This window comes from Chondrus crispus, genomic scaffold, assembly GCF_000350225.1.
Source record: "Chondrus crispus Stackhouse genomic scaffold, scaffold_251, whole genome shotgun sequence".
NCBI lineage: Eukaryota > Rhodophyta > Florideophyceae > Gigartinales > Gigartinaceae > Chondrus > Chondrus crispus.
Genome location: NW_005179128.1, coordinates 21,332 through 39,892, shown reverse-complemented (window position 1 = coordinate 39,892; position 18,561 = coordinate 21,332). Strand labels below are relative to the sequence as shown.

At 51.4% G+C, this 18,561-nt stretch overlaps 5 protein-coding genes; 3 read left to right on the top strand and 2 right to left on the bottom strand.

Moving 5' to 3' along the window:
* Positions 1 to 7,992: 7,992 nt before the first annotated feature.
* Positions 7,993 to 8,349, top strand: CHC_T00004838001 (hypothetical protein). Its single transcript, XM_005716172.1, has one exon. It carries the CDS (start codon positions 7,993 to 7,995, stop codon positions 8,347 to 8,349), a length of 357 nt encoding a protein of 118 aa, XP_005716229.1.
* Positions 8,350 to 8,459: 110 nt separating this feature from the next.
* On the top strand, positions 8,460 to 8,897 carry CHC_T00004837001 (hypothetical protein). Its single transcript, XM_005716171.1, has 2 exons — positions 8,460 to 8,683; positions 8,801 to 8,897. The coding sequence occupies exons 1-2, from the start codon at positions 8,460 to 8,462 to the stop codon at positions 8,895 to 8,897; spliced, it is 321 nt and encodes a 106-aa protein (XP_005716228.1).
* A 3,384-nt stretch (positions 8,898 to 12,281) lies between these two features.
* On the bottom strand, positions 12,282 to 13,089 carry CHC_T00004836001 (hypothetical protein). XM_005716170.1 is given in 2 exon segments: positions 12,282 to 12,567; positions 12,568 to 13,089. 1 exon segment carries the CDS (start codon positions 13,087 to 13,089, stop codon positions 12,568 to 12,570), a length of 522 nt encoding a protein of 173 aa, XP_005716227.1. The 3' UTR covers positions 12,282 to 12,567.
* A 361-nt stretch (positions 13,090 to 13,450) lies between these two features.
* CHC_T00004835001 (hypothetical protein) lies at positions 13,451 to 15,536 on the top strand. XM_005716169.1 is given in 2 exon segments: positions 13,451 to 15,478; positions 15,479 to 15,536. 1 exon segment carries the CDS (start codon positions 13,451 to 13,453, stop codon positions 15,476 to 15,478), a length of 2,028 nt encoding a protein of 675 aa, XP_005716226.1. The 3' UTR covers positions 15,479 to 15,536.
* On the bottom strand, positions 15,530 to 18,106 carry CHC_T00010310001 (putative pre-mRNA-splicing factor ATP-dependent RNA helicase DHX16-like). The gene has a single exon (XM_005716168.1). It carries the CDS (start codon positions 18,104 to 18,106, stop codon positions 15,530 to 15,532), a length of 2,577 nt encoding a protein of 858 aa, XP_005716225.1.
* Positions 18,107 to 18,561: the final 455 nt, after the last annotated feature.

Sequence of the window (18,561 nt, the reverse complement as noted above, 5' to 3'; positions counted from 1 at the left end):
GCCAAGTTACAAGCCAGGAGGTTCCCTCGAGGAAGTGAAGAAATTTTTTTCTGGGAAGCACAAGCTCTACGGATTTAAAGTAGAAGCCTCTGTGCTCCCCAACGGCCTGGAAATCTCAGTAAGCAACCACTATCCCGGCTCGGTCTCCGATATCGAAATTATGAGGGAAATGCTTCATTTTCATGACGATGCTTTAGAGAAATCGAGAGAGGAATTGGCAATTACGGACATTGGGCGGGGATCTGAATCGTATCCTAATCGATGAGGAGTCCTTCTGGACAAGGGATATGTAGGCATGCATGCCTACATAGATAATTGCACGTACCTCTGATTCCATGGAATCAGAGGTACGTGCAATTATCCCTAAGAAGAAACCTCATGGGGGGGTGCTCTCCGGGTCTGAAAAACGAGAAAATGCAGCATTGGCAGCAGACAGAATAATTGTTGAGAATTTTTTCGGTCGGCAGTGTTCCCTTTGGGCTGTCGTTGCCAACAAGTATAGGTGAGCAGAAGGGGGGTATGATCGTATCTTTAGAATGACCGTTGCTTTAACTAACATTCATGTCAAATGGCATCCCCTCAGGGACGCTGATGGTAGGACGTACGAGCGCTACTTGAAACGCCTGCATGACATAGCGGATACTTACATATAGAAGCGAAAACGTGCGCAGGCGGCATATAGAAAGCGCCAGAAGCGGGCTGTGGAACGAAACGTAGGCGGTGGGGCGGCAGTGGACTCTGGGGAGCTTTTTGGTGTTGATTCGGCGGACGGTTTTTGAGCCCTTGATGGGCTCGTTTTTAGATTCGTACCGCTGCCAGTAAACTCGTACAATAGTTGATTGCTTGCATATCCCGCATTAGGCGGAGGGAGCAGCTAGCGGCATCCCTCGAATACACCTATTCTCTGCGTAGAAACAGACCCCTTCTGCAGCTCTTGCACAGCTGCTGCCACGTTATACAAGACCCCAAAAATATTGTAATATTTCATTTACTCATCACGATTTATTGCCACTATTGTCGCGCACAGGGGCAACTGTGCAAATTCACCGTTCACTGTAATTTTCGTAAAAGATCAACTCTCCCCGAATTGCGCGCCATGTCTTCGCAAACAGAAACGATTCTCACAATATCCATCAATTTGCCCGCCCTTTTGCCGCCTTTCGCATTCAACATCACCCTGAAACAACACCAACCGATACCTTATTACGTCGTCTACTAACTCATCGCCACGACCAACCCCTTTCACATTTCTCAATCACCAATATGCCTCCTCGTATCAATCTACCAACCACCGCGGCCGCTCTCGAACTGCTCGAAGAGCATACCGCTGCACGAAACGAAGCCTTAAATCAGTATGACGAGGCTCCCGACCTTTGCGACAGTGACGAGGATCTCGAAAGCGAATGCCCTCAAATTGATGGCTTTTTCGAAGAAGACGGAAATCAAGCCATTCACCAAATGACAAATTTCAGTCTCGTCGAGTTCAACGGGATTTGGAACCAGTTGAGGTCTCACATCTCTCAGCGCTACAACACGGGAAGAGGTTCCAAATCCCCTATCAAGCCCAAGGATCTCTTGTCCATGACCATGGCAGTGTTGGAACACGGGGCCAAGTGGGATCTATTCTCGTCTTTGTTTGGCATCAAACCGGCGACATTCGAGAAGAGGGTTTCTGATATGATAAAAACAATTTCGGACTTCTCGTTCAATCGCTTCGTCACAAATTATGCAGATCGATATACGATGGACCGCCTCATTGCCGACAAAACAGTTTTTAAACATTACAAGCTGTGCAGATACGCCACCGATGTGAAGTTTCAGCAGAGCTTTCGCCCTGGGGGTACGCTGGAAGAGGTCAAGAAATGTTTCTCTGGAAAACATAAGCTATACGGTTTTAAGGTAGAAGTCTCCGTTCTCCCAAACGGACTGGCAATATGCGCAAGTTTACATCGCCCTGGCTCTATCGCCGATATTGAAATCATGAGGGACATTATGGCGTTTCACGACGATGCTTTAGAGAAGACAGAAAGCGAAAAGGCGATCACAGATATCGGCCCATTTTCCGACAGGTTTCCAAATAGCTGGGCAGTCCTTCTGGATAAAGGGTATACGGGAATGGAGGCTGATGTGAGGGCTATAATACCAAAGAAAACCCCTCGCGGCGGAGTTTTAAGCATACCGGATCGAAAAGAGAACGAAAAAAAACGTCGGACAGGGTGATAGTCGAGAATTTTTTCGGGCGTCAGGGAGGACTATGGGCAGTTGTTTCGAATAAGTTTCGTTGGAAGGAGGACAGCTACGATGGCATTTTCCGTCTCACAATAGCTTTTACCAACCTACACATCAAGTGGCATCCGCTACGAGATGCCGATTGTCGTACTTATGAGCAGTATTTGAAGCGATTGTTCGACATTGCAGACACTGCCGTCAAGAAGCGAAAGAGCGCTCAAGCGTCTTATCGTCAGCGACGTCAGAGAATGATGCAGCGCAGTGTTCGTGGTGAGCAGGAAGCTGAAGGAGCGGTTCTGTTCGAAGACGAGGAGGAGGAGGAGAGCGTTTCTGTGTGAGTAAAAATGCGGAGAGAGTCTAGGTTCATCTGCGAAAATATTGGTACTTGTTAAGGGAGAGCTGCAGTCTTAGCACGTGTTGTGTAATTGCCGGGTTGGGTGGGGTTTGGCGGAGTGATTTTGTAAAATGAGAAAATACCTGATCTTCCGGATTTTTGCCATTACCTCCGACGCAAGCCGCAACTGATCCGCATACCTATTGGTACACTTTTTGCTCAGTTGCCGGTTTTCCAACCAAAAGACTGAGACCCGGTTCTAACTCAAGAGAAATCTTTATCACTCGCCTTCACAATATCATTGAGTGACCTGCAGCCTATTCATTGGATAGTTCGATGTTAATCTTTAACATTAAACTTTATATCAGCACTGTAAGAAGTGCACGAGACACACAAGTGTGGGCATTTGGTTGGCTCCTTTTTTTGACATCCAAGCAAGAATCAGAAGGGAGATGTGGTTGCTCTGGACTACTTGTAGAGTGAGGAGTGCCTCAAGTGGCAACCATCGACTCTGGGCAGGAAACATTAGCGATTGGGTTTTGGAGGCGTCTACTGCAGGGAGCGAATCATCCTTTTGTCTCACTTCTACACATCTCTTTCGTCTTTTTTCCTTCGTATTTGCGCCAAAGCTCCCGCCTCTGGCGGTTATGTATTGGTAGTGCTTATAGCTGTCGCGATCGCGTGAAAATGGAAGGGTTTCCAAGGCGTTCCCCCCGTCGCCTTGCAGCTGAGAAATCGTTGCTAACAACGCCAACGCAATGCAACGCTCCGTGCGCTCCTGCGTCCGTTTTTGGGCTATCGGCCGTTGTTGTGGGCACAAGGGGCTCGCCAAAATCATTTGCAGCTAGTGTCAGGAGAACAGAAGCTGCTGTGGAAGGTGGCGTTGTTGACGCTCAACTGCCGCCGAGAGCACTTTTCGAAAATGTGCACGACGACAATGACGTCCCCATGGAGAATAAGCTTTTCACATTCTTCGCAAGGAAAACAAAGCGGACAAACGGGGAAATTGGAAAGGAATGGAAACGTCGTGCATCAGGAAACAAGATGGAACTGGTGTACCGAAACTACCTTTTGGTGCTGCAGAGGGAGAGGGAGGGAGTTTCATTTGAAAGAACGTGTGATGGGAATACAAAATGTAGCAGTTTGAAGGAGTTCATAGAAGAATGTGAACAGAATGTATGCGATTTCGACAAACCACCTCCAGTCCAAATAATTGTACAGACCCTGAGGAAGTGTGGAGATCGAGGTTTGGGCGACAATGGAGAGCTTGCTCTACAAAAAAATCCTTCAAGCATCCCCGCAAACGTAGTGCCATTATTCTCAATTTCTGAATTTGCTAGGCTATGTGTAACTCTGCGTGATGATACTCCTTCGAGGAAAGCATTACTGGACTTTAAAAACGCGCTCACGCTAGACAACTTTCGCACAAATTTTACTCGGGATGACCTCTGGCGGATTATTGCGAGGCGCTTTAATGATCATTTTATTTCATATGAACAGGATTTCTCCACGTCCGTGCCGGGGGCATGTTCCTCGGAGCCCCCCCTTTGCGAGAGATCTGCTGAAAGTTGAAGAATCTCTATCAAAGGACACGATCTATGTTTACAAAACGTTTTGAGGATTACCGTAAGTCGGGAAACAACGATCCGTATAACTTCCATATTTTTTAGGTCCGCATGACAAGGAAGGCAAGGCAACGTTGCGACAATGGATATGAAGCGAGTTTGGATATTTTTTGTGGTATGCCGATTGGACACTAAGGAACCAGACCAGTTCTTGTTAGATGTAAGTTTAAAAACATTTGAGGTTGGTATGGAAGAGGGGTGTGTGAGTTTTGCATTGAAGCCTAGTTCATCATCTGGCAAGAGAAGGCGGAGTGCGTCATATGAAGAGGCCGGGGAAGAAATTAAGGAAATGAGAATAGAGAGTAAGGATCCCTGGGGCGAGGTGAAGGATATTCTGACAAATGCACAGAGCACCACGAACGTAGCTAGGAAGCCTACACCGCTTTCCGACGAACTTGAAAAAGAGGACTGGTATGACATCATCGAGAAGCGCACAATGCGGTTGAAGAGGGTGAAAGACGCAGAGGCTGGCGAGGGCATTATTTCAATCTGCGAAAAGGGGCTATCGGAGGCTATTGAGAAGTTCAACAACTTGCGAGGCGATGAATAGTAACATATGGAACGTCCAGCTGCTCTACAACACGAAGCCGAACCCCGTCTTGGGCATCGCCTGGACGGACTGGAACACAGGCAGCCTCTTCACGACCCCGCCCCACGCCGCCTCGCCGCCGCCGCCGCCGTTGCCCGCGTACGCGAAGACGACGAGCAACGAGAAAGAGGACAAACAACTGACGAGCGGAGGACAGAGACAGGACCGGAGGTAATTTTAAACGAGCAAGGGGTTGGAATTCCATACTTAGAGCAGCGACTACAGGTACCAATCCGAAAATCACCTGCATGTAGTGTATTCATCCACCCCTCCATGCCATCGAGGTCGAGGAGCCTACCCCGAAGCCGCGCCGTCGCACCTACGGGGAAGAGTTGTCCTACCTTCGTCTTGTTGCCCCATGCCGTTAGGATATCTCCATCGGCTTCGTCCCCAACATGCTTGCCTGCCAGGCCCCACGAAGAGCCCTCACGTCCTCAGTTCTCTGTGGCAGCTCTGCTTGCGCGCAAAGGAAGGGAGCCCCATCATCGATACTGACCTATCCACACACGCCTTGCCGCTGCGCGATGAGGCGGGGCCTGTACTGCGCGTCTTTGCCTCCTCCTATTCCTACCTCCTCTTCATCCAGGACGAGGAAGAGCTGTTTCACGGCAACTGGCCCTTCTCCATGAACAAGGTGCGTGAAATCGTCCTCGTGTTGAAGCACTACTTGTTTGCTGCCCTTGACGTCAGACCAACAAATGGATTGGCAAAGACCAATACGGTTGGCAAACTTGTGCAGGAGGAGCCACAGCTCTTGACAGAGATTTCGCATTTGCTCTCGCGTCTGTACGTTCATGATTCTCGCAGACCATTTCGCACTGGCGACAACTTTTGGGTGGCCGGCCAAGGGCTCCTGACTTCCGAAGCCTTCATGTCGTCGGCCGTCGAGGCTTGGCCGGATTCGAAAGCCAAGACGAGTCGCTCTGAATTTGGCTATATGGGGTCCGAACGGGCGGCAAGCTTGCAAAACCTACGAAAGTCACCGATGAGCGGAGCCGGCGAACTGTTGCGGGTTACCCCGTACCTGGTCCCGTTCCCATCGAGGGCAAAGATTTTTCAGAGGTGGATTGCTAAAGGAAGAGACGTGGCAAACGGCGGTGAGCAGTTCTTTCCTGGGTCACGGAGATCCGTGTCTGTTCGACGAAAGCACATTTTCCAGGATGCTTTCGAAGAACTCAACAAGATTTCAAACCTGAAAGCCACTATCCGAGTCAAGTTTATAGATGAACATGGCCTGGAGGAGGCTGGGATTAACGGTGGAGGCGTGTTTAAAGAGTTCATGTATGAGGTCCTGAGATGGGGGTTTTCTCCCTTCTCATACGGGCTCTTCAAGGCCACCCCGGATGGGCATCTGTTCCCCAACCCGGACGCCCCAATTGCAAACGAAAACTTCAAAGTTGAATTCGCCTTTCTTGGTCGACTTCTTGGGAAAGCAATCTTTGACGGAGTCATGGTCGACATTCCTCTGGCACGATTTTTCATATCAAAGATTCTTGGGCAGTTTTACTACCCCAGTGATCTCAATTCACTCGATCCGGAGTTGCACAAGAATATGCAATTTCTCAAAAACTGTCCACCAGCCGTGGTTGAAGACTTGGGCCTCAATTTCACGGTGGCTATCAAGGCCTACGGTTCCGTGAAAGAAGTGGAACTAGTTCGTAACGGCAAAAACATTTCAGTTACCGCAGAGAATAGAATAGAATACATGCATCGCGTTGCCGACTTTCGCATGAATAAGCAAATCAAAGAGCAAACCAAGGCTTTTATTGGGGGGCTCTCAGAGATCATCGCTCCCCAGTACATCCGTCTATTTTCTCACGAGGAATTGCAGTTGCTTATTTCAGGAAAGACGGGCAGAATCGATCTCGACGACTTGCGCCGTCATACAACATACTCGGGAGGATATGATGAGAATACAAATGTCATCAAGTGGTTCTGGCAGGCCATGGCCGAGCTAGATGCAGAGGACCAGAGTAAGATACTTCAGTTTGTTACGTCATTCCCGCGCGCCGCACTCCTTGGCTTTTCGTATCTAGACCCCGGCTTTGTATCCACAGAGCCGAAGGGGACGTCCGACTCCGCACAGCTTCAACATGCATGAACTTGTTGAAGCTCCCAAAGTACAAGTCTTTGGAAGTCGTCCGACAAAAACTTCGATACGCATTACATTCGAATGCTGGTTTTGACCTTAGTTGACGAAGCCCATGTCAACTTGTTAACTGAATTCTTCAAGCAGGGAAACAGTGGTCTGTGGTGTGAATATTGCAGTGTTCTCAGGGGCTGTATGGGCGACTATAAAGAAACGGACTGATCACTTGATTCAGCATCCCAATCCGCGCCGCCTCATTTTTCCCATTGAAGAAGAAGGTGAAACGTGAAAGAGAGCACATGGGGATAGAAGAGAGAGTGAGAGAACCACAACGTTCACATGCCAAAAGTGCTTTATTACGATGGTGACTGTATGGGGTTGTTTTGTCCAAGTTCTTCTGAGCCTGGAAGAGTAAGCACATAGCGGCAAGAGACACATCGACATTGAATAGATAACGAACGCTCGGATTGTCTCTGCAGCCTTTCGATAGCATACCATGAAGGAGTAAGCTTTCATTCATTTCCTGTTGCGACTTCACAGTGCACGCCGCCAAAACCCCGTCTCTCTCGGGCGGCTTTCTGCCCGCCGTCAAGCAAATCGCCAACGTCTCCTCACTCCCGGGAATCGTCGCACGCTCCACCGCCATGCCTGACGTCCATTCAGGCTACGGCTTTACCATCGGGAACGTCGCGGTCTTCGATATGGACGACCCGCAAGCCGTTGTCTCGCCGGGTGGTGTGGGTATTGACATAAACTGCGCTGTCCGTCCGCTGCGCACTAATCTCATGGAGCAGGATGTCCATACATTCAAGGATGTGCTCGCCCAGACGCTCTTCGACCACATTCCTGTCGGCGTCGGTTCAAAAGGCATCATCTCGACGACCATACAGTCGCTCGAGGCCGCCCTGGAGCTCGGTATGGATTAGTCCCTGCGTGAGGGCAATGCCTGGCCCGAGGACATGGAGTACTGCCAGGAGAATGGCCGCATGCTCCAGGCAGACCCGTGCGAAGTGTCTGCATGCGCAAAGAAGCGCAGCTTGAGCAGATAGGCACGCTAGGCGCCGGCAATCATTACGCTGAGATACAGATTGTGGTTGAGATCTTTGATGAAACGGCGGCTGCGGCGATGGGCGCCACAACTGTGGGACAAGTCGTCGCCATGATCCATTCGGGGAGCAGGGGCTTGGCACATCAGGTGGCTACGGATGCGTTGCAGCATATGGAAAAGGCGCTGGCGAGGGATAGGATCGAGGTGAATGATAGGCAGCTCCCGTGTGCGAGGATCGAGAGCAATTATTTTGCCGAAATGGCAGCCGCAGCGAATTTTGCCTGGGTCAACCGGAGCTTGATGACGTTCTTAGCGAGACAGGCGTTTGCAAAGTTATTTAGAAAGTCGCCGGCAGAGCAGAACATAGACGTGATCTACGACGTGAGCCACAACATTGCCAAAGTAGAAACGCTCAACAAATATATGGGAAGGTGAGGAAGTTGCTGGTGCATCGTAAGGGGGCGACGCAGGCTTTTCCGCCGCACCATCCGCTAGTGTCGTACGACTACCAGATGATGGGGTAGCCCGTGCTGATCGGAGGGACGATGGGGACGTGCAGCTATGTGTTGCTTGGGACCGAAAATGGGATGAAAGAGACATTTGGGTCGACGTGCCATGGGGCGGGGCGGGCGCAGAGCCGGTCCGCTTGCCGGCGGCAGCTTAACTATGAAGAGGTGTTGAACAACTTGGAGGGAAAGGGGATTGCGATTCGCGTCGCGTCGCCAAAGCTGATCACTGAGGAGGCGCCAGAGGTAGGTGACAGGAAGGCGTCAAGTTTTTTTCTTTCGTGTTGTGAAAAAGGAGAGTCGCAGCGGTTTTCTTTTGCTAACCCAGTGTGCTTGTTTTTTGCGCTGTCTTGTTCTCTTTTTGTGTCGTGCTTGCATAGTTACAAGGACGTACCCGTGGTAGTGGACACATGCGACCAAGCCGGGACTTCGCGAAAGTGCCTGAAGCTGCGGCCGATGGCCGTTATCAAAGGGTAGCGCGGCGAAGGCCACGCGGCCAAGCGAGAAGCCCACAGTTTGTCTTCTAGCGAGCGACCTATAATTTATTTGTGTGTTAACTCACAACTTGCATCGCATCGCGCGCTTGCCCGCTGGAAAGCATCTGCTGACCGAATCTCTCGGCGTCCGCTCGCTGTGCGCTCGGAGGTACTGCGCAGCGTCGGGGTGGAAAACCTTTTTGCTCCTGTGATAAAATATCTTGCGGCGAGATTGCGTGGCCACGCACCGCGCCCGCCACCCCACGCGTGTCCGCACCAGTGCCGCCGCGCCAGCACGAGCGCGCACAACGAAGCGGCGTGCCCCAGAGCCGCGCGGAACGCCCACAGCTGGCGCGGTCGGGAGCGCGCGCGAGCGACTCGCGCCGCGTATACCGCATCTCTCGACAGCGTGCGAAGCGCGCGCAACCCCGCCACAGAGCTTTCGTGCATCTCGCCCCCGCGCCTTCCCCTGCCGCGCATGCTCCCCCGCCCCCGCGCGACGCATGTAACCGCCGGTAAACTGCGGCCTCACTTCCGCGTACAAAATACGCACCCCTTCTCGCGCGCAATCTTTTGCATTCGAAAGATGCATATACCATATTATCATGTATATACTGGCTTGGTGACCAGCACGTCGGCGGGCATGGTGACCATGGCAGCGACGGCCCCCGCCAACGCGCCCATGAGGACGTAGGTGAGGAAGCCCGCCGTGGGGAACAGCCCCCCTAGCCCGGCGAGATGCGCTCCCGAGAAAGATCTTGCGGCGAGATTGCGCGCCGTCCGTTGCGCGGCGCGCGCCTTCCTTTGTCCGCGCCGCCTGCTCTTCCGGGCCGGGGCGCATGCGCGCGCGCCGCTGCAGACAACACCGCGTTACCCCGGGCGTGCCGTGAAAGCAAGAAAGTAGAAAGGATGCTCAGTAAATATTACTATCATGACATGTTCAACTTACAACATGCCAAACGATTTGTTTTTCCACCACCACCCCACCAATTGCGGACGACTACCTTTTTCCTAGTACCAGTTACCATCCTACCTGCATGTTAAGGTCGAAGGATGCCACGGCCCTCCAGAAACGCTACCATCTTCTCCCTTCGTTTAGAAGCACCTCGCGCGAAGTCCGCCTCTGATGATTCGCGGAGCATTGTCACAATCTGCCAGTTGTCCTCTTTGGCGATACGATACCAGTCATCACTGTCTTCCCTCAACGTTGCAAGAGAATCGGAACTGTACAAATTAATACGGTGTTGCCGACCGTTTTGGTTAATGCAGAAGTTATGCAGCTTCATGGTGGCAATAATTATTTCGATGCTGACTTCTAATGAAAATTCCATCTGCCGTAAAATTCTCCATTTGTTAACCAGATATCCAAAAGCCTGTTCGACGTGCATACGCAGGGAGGATTGAAAGAAATTGTAAGCGTCGCGGTATGGGTAGCCCTGGAGTAGAGAGGCAGGATAAGGAGTTAATTAGCTTTCATCACAAGCATATGCTTCGTACCCTGCTACCCAAAACTCATTTTGTAGCAAACCTGCGGCTAGATATCGGCCTAAGAATGACATTGAATGCGCTAGAGAGTCATGTGTTGACCCCTTACACTTTGCGGATGCAAGGACAAATCGATAGCGGGCATCCACGAGCGCCTGAACTGGTACAGAATAGTATCACTTTCTACAATAAAATCCTGCTGGACCGTGGCGAGTCTCCGGCCGCTTGACCTTGACACATATCCCATCCAAAGCCCCTATGCATCCCGTCAAAGGATTCACGCTCCTTCGAGAAACTTTAAACTCTTCGTCAAGCCGCCACAGTTGATCCTGGCACCCGAGAACATCTGGGAATGGTAATCTGCGAAGCAGAGAAACCCTTGTCTCTTTGAAAATTGCGTACACTGTGGTTTTGCCAAGGCCATAGTGCCGCATCTCATCTACGTAGCTGCCACCGGCAAGAAGGCGCAGTGTTATGCCCAATCTTGCGGCGGGTTTCACAGTGTTTCGTGCTTTTCGTCTCCTTAGGTCATCACCCAACGTCTCCAGCAGAACATAAAAAGAATGCCTACTCATTCGAAATGCATGCTCGAATTCTTCATTGCTATATAATGCAATACTCTCTTCGAAACTTATATGCGTCCTTTGCCTTTCAGCGTTCACCCGCCGTGGCGCAACCCGGTGTGCATTTGAAATTCGCTCGAGTCGCAATTTTGCAAAAACCAGATTGACAGAATCCTCCTCTAGAATTAAAGCAGCTACAGCCGCTAGTAACACAGATGTGTGTTTGTCCCGTTGTCTTTCTGAAACGCTTTTCTTTGGCAGGCTTTCAGAGCGACTCATCATACAAGAGCAAGGGACTGCACTGGAGAGAGAACGTCAGCAGTAGAGAGGAAGCGGTTACCCCAAGGTTTGGCTCGTGAAGACCTCTAGAAAGTGACTTTTCCGAACAGCCCTGGCGTCTTTCCTGTGCTGACGAATTCCTGTTGCTGTATGCAACAGCAGGCGGCGACATTGTCGGAAGTACCTATCATCCAGATCCGACCCGACGCCGTCCCGGCAACATGCCGGGTACTGTACCCTAAAATGTTGGCGAGTGCGAAACGTAGAGCCCTCACAACGGAGTTTGAGCTCTGTACTCTTTTTGTCTTACAGAACTTTTCTTGAAATTTTCAATATAAAGCCTCAGACGGATGCGACGCTGGCAGCACAGCTGGCAGTCAAGAAAAAGAATGTTTGCGATGTGACCGCAAACTAGAACCGGGGGTGAGTCTCTGACGCACATACTTCTAAACATACTGAAAGATTGAGAGTCTACCACAAACACTGTACAGTGCCCTCGCGATAACTGCAACCCCCGATAACTGCAACTACCCGATAAATGAAACGGCAAGTAGGGAACCATTTCCGGAGTCTCTCAAAAATTACTAAAAAATAAGACCGTTTCAGATCTGATAATTGCAAGGTTTGTAAAATACCTTCAGAGCGTCATATGGGCTGTTTTGAAGGGGTTACAAAAAATTCAGTCCTCGGTCGGGCGACAGATGGTCGACGGCCAAAGATTGTCAAAATATATACATGTTTTTCAAATAAAATTTTGGGGTGTTGGATCCTAGAATCTAATGGGATGGATGCTAGGCCCTATCATAAGGCTTGTTAACTGAAACCAGGCGGTAACTGCAACAGAGGGGGGTCTCCCCAGGTGTTGCAGTTATCGCGAGGGTACTGTATCTGATCCACATACCTACTGCACACAGAACGACCCTGAGTTACACGTGGAAACACGTGAATATCCGTCGCACAGACGCGGCTCAAGTCTATTTCTATACGTGTAAATGTACATGTCGTAGTTTCGAGCTTGCGGCGTGGTGGCACTAGCATCGGCATTAAGAAAAGCATGGTTGAGCCGGTCGGAATTTAATGTGCAAAGAGCCTCGCGTTGTGGGCATCCATGAGCTAATGCGTAGGCTCCAGCGCGGTGTTACATGTTCGTCGTAATTTGAGTCAAGACGAGTGGAAATGTGGTGTAGTAGTTTCCGCCTGAGCAAAGATTTCGTGCAAGGCAATATCTGTTACAGGGATAGGAGAGATGACCACAAGCGGACGAAGGCCTATAGATAATCGCGCGGGCCTGTCCAGCTCATGGCTAAGGTTAGCTGGCCCAGTAGACATGTCGCCTGCTGCATGCTACGACTCATCGTACGTGCAGATGAGCTGTGCGAGCAGAGCTGCAAAAGCAGTCTGATTCTTCTCCGGCGGGCAAATATCTTCCTCTGTCAAGTTAATAGCCTTCTCGGCGGCGTCGTGAAAGCGTTCGCGCAGCTGGTTGGCTGTGATCATGACACAGCACCCTCTCTCCGCCATGGCGGCTGCGAGCTCTGTCTGATGGTTGTCCATTAAGGCGTCATTGACGACGACAAGCATGCGCTTCTTCTTGTCCAGGCCCTCGGAAATGGTGCCTGCGCCTGCATGCGACAAAACGAGATCGGCGACGTCCAGATGGGCGGCAAGGTCGGGCGTGTACGGAAACGCTTCGACGCGCAGCGGACACGATTCCGGCACGGCCTGGAGCGCGGCGGCGCCGTGCTGGACCGTAAGAGTGTGAACACCTAGGGCGTGCAAGTGCGCGAGCGCAGGGGACGTGAGCATGTAGTCCGTGAGGACGGGGAAGGACGTGGAGCCGACGGTGACGAGGGCGTGGAGCCCCATGGATAGATTTGAGGGTGGACAGAGGGAGAGAAGACGCAGAAGCACCCCCACCACGTCACCCCTTCTGAAGAGGTGACGGTGAGAGGTGGCGGGCGCCGCAGAACTTGATTGGTTTAGAAGCTGCTGTGGAGGTTGCCATGGGCTTTTGGCGCTGTCTACCTTTATCTGCTTTTTGTTTCACCCCTGGCTCTGCTGGCTCTCTAAATTTTAACAACATCGGACACTCTCATTCCAACCAAAGACTCCTACTAATCCCCCTCCCCCAACCCCCCTTACGCTCCCCCAACGACCACGTCTAAGCACGCACATCCCCGCATCCTTACCCCTCCCGCCTCCACCCGCTTCCGTTCTCGTAGCCGCCATGGCAACCCCGTCGTCAGAGGACGCTCCCTCGCTGTTCGCTGACGCCCGTCTGTCAATACCAGAAGATGACGCCGCCGTCATCGGTGACATGCGATCCGGGCGCAGCGTTGGCGACCTCGACGTCTTCTCCAACCTCACCGATGTCAAACCCGGCACCATACCACTGCTGGTGCGCGGCCTGAACGGTGAGCACTCCCAGATTGACGTTCCAATCACCTCCACCGTCGACGAGCTTTCCGCTTTGATACGCCCTGGGCAGTCGTCCGACGACCTCCGCTTGACCTTTGGAAACGAGGACCTGCCGCCTGGCGCCTCGCTCTTGGACACCAACATCATCGATGCGTATGAGCATGCCGGCAGCTTGCTCACCCTTATTGGCTCCGGCGGCGGAGATCCCGCCGCCAAAGCCGCCGCCCTGCAGTCGGCTTGCGCCGTTGTCGAGACTGTCTCGAATGGTGTCAAGGACATGGAGGCCTTATGCGCCGCGGCCGTCGATCCCTCCCTTCATCAGCAGTCTCCTAATGACGCGCGCACGGCTGCCCTCCTTCGTGAGGGCGCCGTTGAGGCAGCCAGGGAGACCCCAAAAGAGCTGGATGCCTCCGAGTTTACGATGCTCAATGCCATACTCACTCGCCCGGGAAGGATGTTACCGCAAGACACAGTCGATGCGCCCCAGCACAAGGCCGCTACCCCCGCAGAGGTCGCCCTCGGCCTCAGTCGCCGCTTGCCGTTACTGTTTCCGCCCAAAGCCGCTGCCGCGTTTGCAGAGCCAGCAGGACCGCACGCACACCAGAAACAGGACCAAGATCCTGCGCTTACTGTTCGCGTTTCAACAGCGGCGCAGCCCAGCATTGCGGCGATACGAGAGGCGCGAGCTGCTAGACGGAAGGAAAGAGAGCTTAGAGCGCCAATGGAGGATGTCAAGATTGCTAATGAGCAGGCAGCACACGCGGTTACCATTGGAAACAGCACCAATGGTATGGCCTTGACGGACATGCCGGGGAGAGATGGCAATCTAGAGGTCACCAACGGTTCGCAAATGCCGAGTGGCGGGTCGCTGCGTATGGCTGCTGATGCTAAGAGTACTTGGTTGGAGGATGTCATGAAGACGTGGGAGGTTGGTGTGGTCAGGGAGAGCGGCGTTTTGGAAAAGACAAAGGAAGGACAGGAGCTCAACGACTACTTCCACGGACTCGATGCCGAGGCTCAGCGCGACATAGAGACAGAGCGCATCGAGGCAGAGACTGCTGAAGTGTTACAAAAGGGCAGTGCTCAAGGGAAATCGTCACACCTTGAGGGCAATACTCAAGAAGATTCAGAGGAGGAAGAAGAAGCGAATACTAGCGGTGATGGTGAAGGCGGAGTCAGTACGTGTTCGCCATCGGATAAGGATGTGCATATGACGCAATTTCACGCCGAAGGGACAGCTCAATCTCTTAACCGACCTGCAAACTCTGCATCAAACTCTTCTCATACAGAGCCCACATCTCCCCTACCAAGTTCGACAGGGACACAGAGCTCAAGAAAGTCGGCTTCGTCATCGGCGTCACCGCAGCCTTGTGATTCGGCCAAACCCATCAAACCAAGCACAGCTGTATCGCCTCCAATCCGACAGGCGAAAAAAATCGCTCCGGCCCCACCCATTGCAATGGGGCCGATTGGCATGCCTCTCAATGGATTCTATCCAAGTCCGATATTGCCTGGGAGGGAGGGTGATCCCGGAATGGGATTTCCGCCACTGCCGACACCGCCAGCGCGCAAAAAGCGAGGTAGAAAACGAAAGCACCCCGAGCTCAGTGATGAGGAACGCGCCCTTTTCCGAAAGGAACAAAACAGGGAGAGTGCTAAGTTGTCTAGAGTGCGACGCAAAGTGATTGCTGCAGAATATGAGGGTCGCTTGAGCAGACTTCTCGGAGAGAACACGCACCTGCGAAAAGAAGTTGAAGGCTTAAATAACCGTCTAGTATATCTGCAAAGTCTTTTGACCGTCTCTGTGCGGCAGGATGGCAACACAGAGAACTCATAAATAAAGCAAATGGTAGAACAAATCCTGCTCATGCATCCCAGGAAAAGAAGTTTATGAGCGACCTCCCGATTTGCCAACCACTTTCGGCATTTTCCGCTTGGACGTATCTTCAACATCTTCCTCTCCATAAAAATGGGGAGCCACCTCGAAGAGCCAGCGGCCCTCAATGTCGAACACCTGTCTCATGTATTCCTTTGATGTAAAGACGAGTTCATGGTATATGAGCCATCTCGGACGTATTTCAGACCTTGCCAGGCAACTAGATGGGTGCAGCTGGATGGTGTGTGGATTCTTCATCGTTCGATAGTTTCCGTTTTTCTGAAGGCGACAAGCATTGTAGAAGAATCCCGATGTGAAGGACTTCAAGATAGGAACTTTACTACCGGTGCCGACTGAGGATCTTTTAATCTCAACACGATCCAATAAACCGTCAAGCTGATCTCGTATGTCTCTGGCTCTCTTCATAGTTCTGCCCTGTACGAAGTTCTCTCGGCACCACTGATGCGAATAACCATAGTCTCTCCATTGAACGAAACAGTTCAGTAGAGTCATGTGGTCTCCACCACCGCCTCTTGAAAAGACAGCTCGTGCTGCATCTGCTATTACCTTCTTATCTTTTGGCCTATAGAAAATGGCATTGTTGACGCTCAGCATGGCACATATGATTATGACTTCTTCTGAGCACCCGTACTCTTCACTCGCGAGCAAAGCTTTGGCCATCATTGGGTCCAGTGGCAGCTCTGCCATTCGCCTGCCGACTTTGGTTAGCTTTCCTTCTTCATTTAATGCACCGAGCGCATAAAGTTGTTCCAAAGAACGTAGCAACGCCTCCGCAGGGGGGGCATCCAAGAAGTCAAAGTCTATCAAGTTGTCAATGCCCAGTGAAAGGAGCAATAAAACAACCTGACACAGGTTGGTCCTAAGCAGCTCAGGAACCGTGTCTTCATCCATTTCATTCAGAAATGACCACTTTGTGTACAATCGAAAGCATTTCCCTGGCTGCGTGCGTCCTGCTCGACCAGACCTCTGCTTCGCTCCTGCTCGTGAAACTGGCACAACAAGCAAGCTTTCCATGCCAGTCTTAGGGTTGTACGAATTTTGTTTACAAAACCCTGGATCGATGACATAAACGATACCCGGAATGGTAACTGATGTCTCTGCGATATTAGTGGCAAGAACAACCTTCCGTGCCCCCTCCGGAGTGGGCTCGAAAATCTTAGCTTGCATTTCTGAGGGGAGAGTTGCGTAAATTGGCGCTATTATCAGCTCTCCAATCTTTGACCCAGACCCTCGTGTCCTCTCCTTCAACATCTCTTCTGCCGCTTCAATTTCCTCCTGTCCGGTCAAAAAGACGAGGATATCGCCTTTAGGTTCTTTAGCGTGAATCTGAAGAACTGTTACGCAACATGCGTCTACGTAGTCTGCTTCTGGAGCCTTTGTGTATAGAATGTCAACATCAAAACGGCGCCCGGGGACTGTGTATACTGGGGCGTCATCGAAGTAATTCGAGAACTTTTTAGTGTTCAAGGTTGCTGAGGAAATGACCACTCTGACATCGTCACCACGAAAACGAGCAATATCTTTCACAAGGCCCATGACAATGTCCGTGCTCATTGATCGTTCGTGAGCCTCATCAATAATTATCACATCGTAGTCTTTCAAGTCAGGCTGCGATAAAAACTCCCGCAGTAGCATACCGTCTGTGACATACTTGATGACTGTTTTGTCAGAAGTGCAATCCTCGAACCGAATGGAATACCCAACCTCCGATCCCAATTTCACGTTCATCTCGTCCGCTACTCGGGCTGCGACAGACATGGCTGCCACACGTCTTGGCTGCGTGCACACAATTCGGCCAAAGCCTTCCTCGACAAGATACTGGGGAATTTGGGTTGTCTTTCCGCTTCCGGTTTCACTCTGGACCACAAGCACCTGATGCTTTTTGATGGCATCAACTAAAGCTTCGCGATGCTTAAACATAGGTAGAGAACGTCGATCATTGATCATGTTGCGCCTTCGCCTCTCTTCAGCTTCGCGGTGGACTCGTGCGCCGTCCTCGGATCTTCTAGAGGCAGCCAAAAGCTTGGAAACGTCAGGAAGGGGTTTGCCATCCCTTCCGACCAGAGTGTTCAGCTCCAACTGGTTCCCCCGCGCTGCTTCTAAAGCAGCTTTGCCTTTCTTGATCTGCAGGGCTTCCCACTCTGTTTGATCTGTTCTCGCCATCTCGTCCCCTGGTGCCGGGCGTGACTCATACCGTTTTCTAGCTATTTCGTCCTCCCATGTCTTGGGTCGTTCTTCGCCAAGCGGGGTGTCGATGTCCGGGAGCTTGTACCTCTCAGACTCATTTCGCTCGACCTCGGTGCCGAGTGTAACCCGGGCCTGAGCGAGTCGATATCTCTCCTCCTTCCGCCGCAAGTCCTCTTTCTCTCGTGCAGAGAGCTGCTCCTCGCCAAAGAGCGCGCGTTCATCCTGGAGTTCTTGACCGAGACGAGCGAGTTGCTGAGCCTCGCGTGAGCGTAGGTAAGTTTGACGAGATGCAGCACGGAGACGCGCTACGGATGAAGTTGTTGGGCCATCCGTCTGGTCGCCTGAAGACCGTGGTCGTTTCCGAGTTGGGGAGGATGACATTTAGGGGATTGGGAGAATCCAATCCGACAAGACAAAACGCAATGAAGTTGTACGAGTTGACGATAATTGGCAGGTATGCGTAGATTTGATTCCGTATAATGTAGCTGAGAGCACCCCTATCGGTGCTGTGTATATGTAAATGTTTTGCATATCCAGATACATATAGCCTCATTCATCCCTATCGGACTGGTTATCTCCAAAAATTTGGCCTTTTTGGCTATATCGATCTCTATATTGGAAGCCGGATGGCGACAAATTTACTCATTTGACCATATAGAGACGCGAATTACATGGCGCCACTTGGCCAAAAGACCATAGAACAGTGTCAATAGTATTGTCAATAGTATTGTCAATACTATTGACAATACTATTGACACTGTTCTATGTACTCGTACTCGATGCCCCGCACCCCTCGTACACTATGCCCTATCAGGGCACTTCAATTTCAAATTTAC

What these genes read in the sequence shown, in the direction of transcription:
- CHC_T00010310001 (XM_005716168.1), bottom strand. Translation starts at nt 18,106, where the DNA reads ATGTCATCCTCCCCAACTCGGAAACGACCACGGTCTTCAGGCGACCAG.
- CHC_T00004836001 (XM_005716170.1), bottom strand. Translation starts at nt 13,089, where the DNA reads ATGGGGCTCCACGCCCTCGTCACCGTCGGCTCCACGTCCTTCCCCGTC.
- CHC_T00004838001 (XM_005716172.1), top strand. Translation starts at nt 7,993, where the DNA reads ATGGGCGCCACAACTGTGGGACAAGTCGTCGCCATGATCCATTCGGGG.
- CHC_T00004835001 (XM_005716169.1), top strand. Translation starts at nt 13,451, where the DNA reads ATGGCAACCCCGTCGTCAGAGGACGCTCCCTCGCTGTTCGCTGACGCC.
- CHC_T00004837001 (XM_005716171.1), top strand. Translation starts at nt 8,460, where the DNA reads ATGGGGACGTGCAGCTATGTGTTGCTTGGGACCGAAAATGGGATGAAA. An exon ending in GAGGTAGGTGACAGGAAGGC is followed by an intron (nt 8,684 to 8,800) that starts GTCAAGTTTTTT and finishes GTGCTTGCATAG; the next exon opens with TTACAAGGACGTACCCGTGG.